Source organism: Octodon degus, unplaced genomic scaffold (assembly GCF_000260255.1).
Source record: "Octodon degus isolate 3935 unplaced genomic scaffold, OctDeg1.0 scaffold00028, whole genome shotgun sequence".
Taxonomy (NCBI): Eukaryota; Metazoa; Chordata; class Mammalia; order Rodentia; family Octodontidae; genus Octodon; species Octodon degus.
The window spans coordinates 6,531,837-6,538,666 of NW_004524604.1; the positions used below are offsets into that span (position 1 = coordinate 6,531,837).

General features: G+C 50.4%; 1 protein-coding gene across 1 annotated transcript in view; it reads left to right on the forward strand.

Moving 5' to 3' along the window:
* Window positions 1-1,926: 1,926 nt before the first annotated feature.
* Nkx6-1 (NK6 homeobox 1) overlaps window positions 1,927-6,830 on the forward strand; it is a 9,529-nt gene continuing 4,625 nt past the window's right edge. Inside the window, exon 1 of the mRNA XM_012514265.1 lies at window positions 1,927-1,960. Within this exon, the coding sequence (XP_012369719.1) occupies window positions 1,927-1,960 (34 nt within the window). The remainder of the gene's footprint in view (window positions 1,961-6,830) is intronic.

Consider the following 6,830-nt stretch of genomic DNA (forward strand, 5'->3'; position numbering starts at 1 on the left):
CTCCTCTTCCTCCTCCTCCTCCTCCTCCTCCTCCTTTTTTTCTTTTTGCAGTACCAGGGGTTGAACTCAGGACCCTGTGCTTGCCAGACAAGCGCTTATTCTCCTGAGCCATCTCCCAAGCCCTATCTCAAGTTCTTAGTTGCCCAGGTAATAGTTCCTCTTCTAGTTCTAGTTGCTATTGTCTCAGAAACAGTTGGTCACTGAGATGCATAGCTGGCCACTATATTGCACACTATCTAAAATAATGCCCAACTAACAAGCCCCTCTGCTTCTGTACTTCCTGCTTGCTTATCCCATATAAGCTCTGGACCACCAGAGGTCAGGGTCTGATATTTGGGGGATGATCTCAGTCCAGTGCTGTCAGTGTCAATAAATCTGCCTCCAGACCCTGGGTGTTGTTCCCACATCTCTGCTGGCTGTTGCTCTGCCACTGCCTCATTGATTCCAGAATTCACTCAAGTGCCAGTGCCACTCACCTGGATCTCTGTTGGCAGCCTGCGTGTATAGCTACTGTGTTTACTGTGATTCTGTGGACAGGTCTGATCATGTTATGTGCAGTATATGTAGCTTCCATATAGCATTGTACATTATCGCTTATTTTGTGATAATAATCACTTAAAACTCATTTAGAAAGTCTACAAACTTCACAATTACTTTGAAACATAGATATTTCACTTGTATATAAATCAAGACTAATTTATTTTCCAAAATTATTATTTTTTTTTGAGATAGGGTCTTACTGTGCAGCTCAGGCAGGGCCTCGAAATCACTATGTAGCCCAGGCTGGCCTTGAACTTGCAGCAATCCTCCTGCCTTAGCTTCACAAGTGCTGGGATTACAGGTGGGCACCATTACACACAGCCCAAAAAATAAATTCTTCATTTGACCAATTTTAAAAAGAATTCAGAAAACTCCAAAATCCTTCCAAGGTTTTTGTTATCTAAGAAAATATGAGTCACAGCTTCCTCAGTAATGAATATGCACCAGCTTGCTTTCTGCTTGCTTACCAACTCATCATGATTGGGCTGCCTTCACATATATTTCTTTTTGAGGTTCTGGGGATTAAATCTAGGACGTTGTGTAGCAGCTCAATGAGTGTCCCAGCCCAAGCTCCATCTCTACCTTATCAGTCTGTCACATGCTTTTAAATGCTGTACTTAAAAAAAGGCAAGTTATCAGAGGAGCAGGATAATGTGTCGATTAGCAGCATGGAGTCCTAGACCAGACTGCTAAGGAGTCAGATTCCAGCTTCCCCAGCCAGTAAATGTGTGAGTTCGAGCCCGTTTCTTAACTTTTCTATGTGTTGTTTCATTCCTTATAATGTAGACCCTTACAGCACCTCATTCATTGAGCTATTAAATCAATACTGAAAAACACTTAAGAAACACCTGGGTTAGCTGTTATTACTGTACAATTCCTGATGTCCAAGTGCCTGAGTATCTGAAACCATTGCGTGGCAGAATCAAGGCAAGAAAGAGCCACTGGAGAAATCTCAGTGTGAGATGGCTTGCCTCTGGTGGCACCCCTCATTGCAATCCCAGTGCTCAGAGAGGCTGAGGCAGGAGGACTGCAAGTCTGACCCCAGTCTGGGAAATTTGGCAATTTAGCGAGGCCCCATCTGTAAATTACAAAACAATAAACATAAAACAAGCTGCAAATGGAGACCAGTTGGAAGGCTCTGGGTTTAATCCCCAGTACTTGGAAAAGAAAAAAATTACTGTTTGCTACCAAGCCAGATACAGACAGGCCTTTCCACTGGAGGCTAAGTCTAGGGGCTTTCGCAGCCAAATTCCCTCTTCCCTAAGTGAACTCAGAAGGTTGTAAAAAAATAGTCTTAAGAATACAATGCTATATATTTCACATGCTGTCACCATCTCAATGAAGGGTGTCACCAAAAGAAAAGGCAACAATCAAATATGTCGAAATATGAGTGTCAGAGAAGACAAGATTGTGCTGGACGGTGTGTTGTTTTTCTACAGTTCTCTGTGGCTTCCAAATGGCTCTGCATTGAGCAAAATTCTGTTTGGTGATTAACAAAAATAGAAAGCAAAACGATTCCATTAAAACTTGCGATTTGCTCGACCACAGTGGAGCCACCAGTGGAGCATACGCCAGGATAGATGAAGAGAAAGGACTTAAACTCTACACGCCCATTTTGGAAGGGTTTTGCTAAGTAAATTAAAGCAAGAACTATCACAGTCAAACCTCATATTGTGAGTTTGGCGATTTTCTTTTACTTTTTTCCCATAAAATAAAAAAGTCAAGCAAACGTGTGTATCTCAAATGTACCAGTAAAACCGGGTTTTAGAAAATCAAACTACATGAATCCAACAGCCAGGGACTGCAGGAAGATCTCTCCCACGCTGAGGACAAGCAAGCTCCGCAGGACGAACCCGATCTGCGAGGCGCTAGGAAGCTTTCATCCACTAGAGGGCGATCACTGCCCAGGATTTAGTGAAAGAGGTGCAAAGTGCTCAAACCCAAGACGCGCTGCGAGGAACTTTTTTAAAAAAACTGAACACACGTGTGCGGCGGCCGAAAGCAGCAACACGCGCACGCGCAGGCCGGGGGCACAACTTGTAACAGCGTAGCAAAAAGACCCAGCGCACAGTCGTTTGAAAAACATGCCCAGTGGACGTTATTCAAATACAAGTACCCTTTCTCCATGGGTGTCGCCATCGGATGGATACCTTTAAATCTCGCGCATCAACCTGGACTGGTATTTTATTCTGTAAATTATTTCTGGAAACCAGCAGACATTCCTTCAAGCCCAGGACTCCACCCCAACCCCCACACACCCAAACGCACTTCAAAACAAGTGGGTTCCACAAAAAATAAATGCTGGGGGGAGGAGGGAACGGGCGTCTGTTCACGTGCTCGTGCGCTCCTGGGAATATATTCATTTTCAGATGAGAAGAGATTTGCATTTGCTTGCGCACAGAGATAGGAAGTCGATGGCATTTTCTTTCATTTACTCTTTCCTTTACTCGATTTTTGGTATTGCAAACATTTCTGAATTTTGCTATTTTTCATCTTCTCAAGCCTCGAAGAATCAGTCACCGAGGATGCGAAGAGATCTATCTCTGAGAAGGTTCTGGGGGGAGAGGCCCGATTTCTTCCTTGGGGACCCGCGGGGCGTCTACACTCTCTGCTTCCCCACTTGCTTGGCGTGGCCTCCACGGGCCAGGGCCGGCTTAGGATAGTTCAGCTCTCTTTAGCTTCGCGTTTGTTAACTCATCTCTCCCACGTCTTTCCTCAAAAGGCTCCTTCGTGCTTGTCCTTGGCTAGCAGACGTAGGTTACGGTCTGGGTCTGTGACACACGCACTTTGCTCCTCTGCTCTCCTTGGGGCTGGATGTGCCAGACTCGGGTATGCTCTCCCCCTGGAGTATCTGCATAGCCACTGGCTCGACCTCTTCCTTAGCGTGCCCTGGAACCCAGTTGTCCTGCAGGCCCGGCCTCTCCACTGCCCACTCGCGGGGAGGCGGTTCTAACGGGGATCTGAAGACAGGAGGCGGGCGAGAAAGGAGAAAGGCGAGGTGTGACGGATCACCTCTCCCGTGAAGCATGGCGTTGCAGTGTTCTGCAAACCCGACTTACAAACATAAGTAGAGTTACCGCGACAATCCAGCCAAACACATTGTACAAGAACACATTTCATTTCACCACTGCCCCGTGCCACTTTTTGCGAGTGTAGACCTTGACTGTATCCAGGCATCTGACTTGGTAGATCTGGGGCAGAATGGTTATTCCCTCCAGGCGCTGGATTTAAGCACAGATAGTTGAAATCTTCAGCAATTCCCTCGGAGAGCTATCCTGAGTTTAATATCCCTTTTTGTTGCTGTTGTCGGAACCGGGGATTGAACTCAGGCCTTTACTCTTGCCAGGCAAGCACTTATTCCACTGAGCCATCTCCCCGGCCCCTTAAACATCCCCTCTTTAACTTGAATCAGAAATATTCGAGTTCAGAGCAGGGTAAGGGTGGGAGGCCCAGTGGATAGCGCTGGTTGTTAGGAGGAGTGGCTGAGGCAGGCACCTGGGGACTGGACACTGCCTTCCTCACACCTACCCTTGGAGCCCTTTCCATAACCTGGGATTTGCCAAATAGCTATCATTTAGTTTTCAATTACAATGCACATCATCTGCTTCCAAATACTGTCTCTCCTTGCCCCATACATGTTTGCGCCACACATCTGTTCCCCCTCCCCACCTGTTTATACAGCGCGGGGCTGAGTGGGACATCGCTACCACAAGGCCCACATTTCATTCTTAGGGAGGTGGGTCGAGTCATCCTCAATCTTGGGCAAGAGGGTGTGGAGGCTTGGGGTCACCAAAGGAGACCAAGCCAGAACCAGGCCTCGGGGCAGGCTTGTGAAGAGCTCACTCTGGTGGTCTCACTGTGGCAGGCGCCCAGGCCCTGCAACACCTCATTCTCCAGGGCAGGACATCCTCCTCCAGTTGCCATCACTGCCTTGGCTTCCAGCTACAACAGACCCTGCGATCCCCACAGGAATGAGAGTGCACAGACCCCAGCATTTCTACCGTTTACAATTAACAACACTATTGTAATTCTGCTATGTGAATGAAGCATACAAGCAAGAGAAGGAAATTTCTTTCTTGGCAGCTTCGCAGCCACGTTCTGGTAGTAGAGTTCATATGCATTTGGTTAGACTCGAACCCTTCCTCCTTGTTTTGTGTGTGTGTGTGTGTGTGTGTGTGTGACCCTTTTAACATACCAGATACTGAGTTGCCCATAGCTAAAACCTCTTTCCCGATAGCTAAAACCTCTTTCCCGGTTACAATATTTACACACGAAAAAAGAGATGGGATCACTTTTTGAAACTGAACTTTCGGGGCTCACTAACCTTTCTGCCTTGGGTCCTGGACACAAGGACGGCTCCGGAGGTCCCAAGAACAGTGTGTGCTGCGAAGGGAGACGCTCCCTTCCTGAGGATCCCAGTTGGAGGGGGATGGGGGGAGGGGAACAGTCCTCCTCCTGTCGCTCCAAGGGCAGGCAGGGTTCTGTCGTCCCCGCAGGAGATGCAGAGACGCCCATGTGGCCTTCTCCTGGAGTCCTGGAGTGCTGCTAAGAATCCTCAGCATAAGTTGAGAAAGGTATCCTCCTCCCCAGGTCAGATCTTAAAGTCTACGAAATGATGCGTGTGCCCAGGCCTGGAAGTTAATAAAGAAAAGCAAGAGAGACCGTCTATTTCAGAAGTGAACAGAGGCAGCAAAAGGTAAACAATCCATGCTGCACGGCAAACCTCAAACTCCACCACAGACCCGACTCTGCAAAGACCGAGCTTCGTAAACGCGGGTTTGGAGGGAAGTAAGTCCTCCGGATTTCCCGCTGGGCAGAGACAGCCTCTACCACTCATGGCCAAACCCATCCCTCCTGGGGCTGCAAGTCTGTCCTTGAGCCATTTATTGCGTGCCTGCTTCCTTCCTTCCTTCCTTCCTTCCTTCCTTCCTTCCTTCCTTCCTTCCTTTTCTTTCTGTGTTTTGCTCAGTGAATTTAGACTTAGTGATCTCATCCAAATGGTTGGTTTGTGGTGCAGCACTTGAATAACTAAGCTCTCAAAACTGTCCGAGGGTTTTCTTCCTAGGTACACAGTTCAACCCTGCCAGGCTTATAGGCCGGCCAGAGGCGAAGAGCTGGGGCGTAGAAACAGTGAGAACAATCGTCCACCCCTAACCCATGGACATCGGCGCCGCAGCCCGAGGCCAGCAACTTCCGCCTGCATCTCCAGTCCCAGGGTTCAGCCAGGGAAGTAAAAGGATGCTCCTGCACCCCAAATTTCCGCTCGAATCCTGGGGATCCTGCCCCTATGCAACTCAAAGCAAGAAGTAATAAGCGAAGGAAGAAGAGGAAAGTTGTGTACAGGAGACGGATACTCCCGTGAAGCGGAAGACCTTCCCGAGAACTAAGCGAACCCAGGAACTACAGAGCTCCAGGGACAGGAGTGGAGAGCACAGGGGGACAGAGGAGGCGGATGGCAGGGAGAATGGAGCTTCCGCCCACAGGGAATTCAGGACCCCTACAAACTTAGGGAGCTACGAATTCATCTACACAGCTCCGGTGAACCGGGCTGCCTCTGGTGAGCCCCGCGCAGAGCAGTGGCAGGGCGCGCCTGCCCCGTGGGCTCCGCTTTCCAGAGTGCAGCTCCACTCGGGGTACTGGGGGCAGACTATTAAAGCTTGCCCATAAAAGGTCTGAATTTTATTACACTTCTCTTAAAAAAGTAACACGCTCTCTGTCCCTACACTCTCCCTCCCTTTTCCCACTTTATTTAGCACAATCTAGGCGGCCAGTGGGCCCCTTAGCAGAACGGCTCCCTCGCAGGGTCCCGCCCCTCCTCGCTCCGCCCACCGGGTGGTGGGGGCGGGAACTAAGCGGGCGCGGCCCGCCGTCCCCTCATCTGAGCCTATCCGAGGCCGCGGCGTTCCTGAGTGGGCGGGCCCAAGGGGGCGACGCGAGGCTCGAGGCTGCGTCTGATTGGAGATGCTAGGACGCCCCCCCACCGCGACCAGTCCCGCCTCGCCCCCGCGCCGGGAGTGACGTCCCTCAAAGTTGTGGGTTTGGGCCCTGAGTGACCTCCCAGCGGTCTGCACTAAAGAGCTGCTCCCGGGCCGTGAGCTTTTATTACCTTTTGCGCCTCCTCCAGGCTGTCAAGGCGGCGGCCCGCAGCGGTCCGGCTGCGGGTGGAGGACCGGTCAGAGCGGACGGGAGCGGGGTCTGGGCGGGCGGTGCGGGCGGCAGGGCCGGCTCTTGGCGCGCGGGCTGCGCTCGGCCCTCCTGGCCGGGGCGTCGGGGCGGCTCTCCCAGCGCGG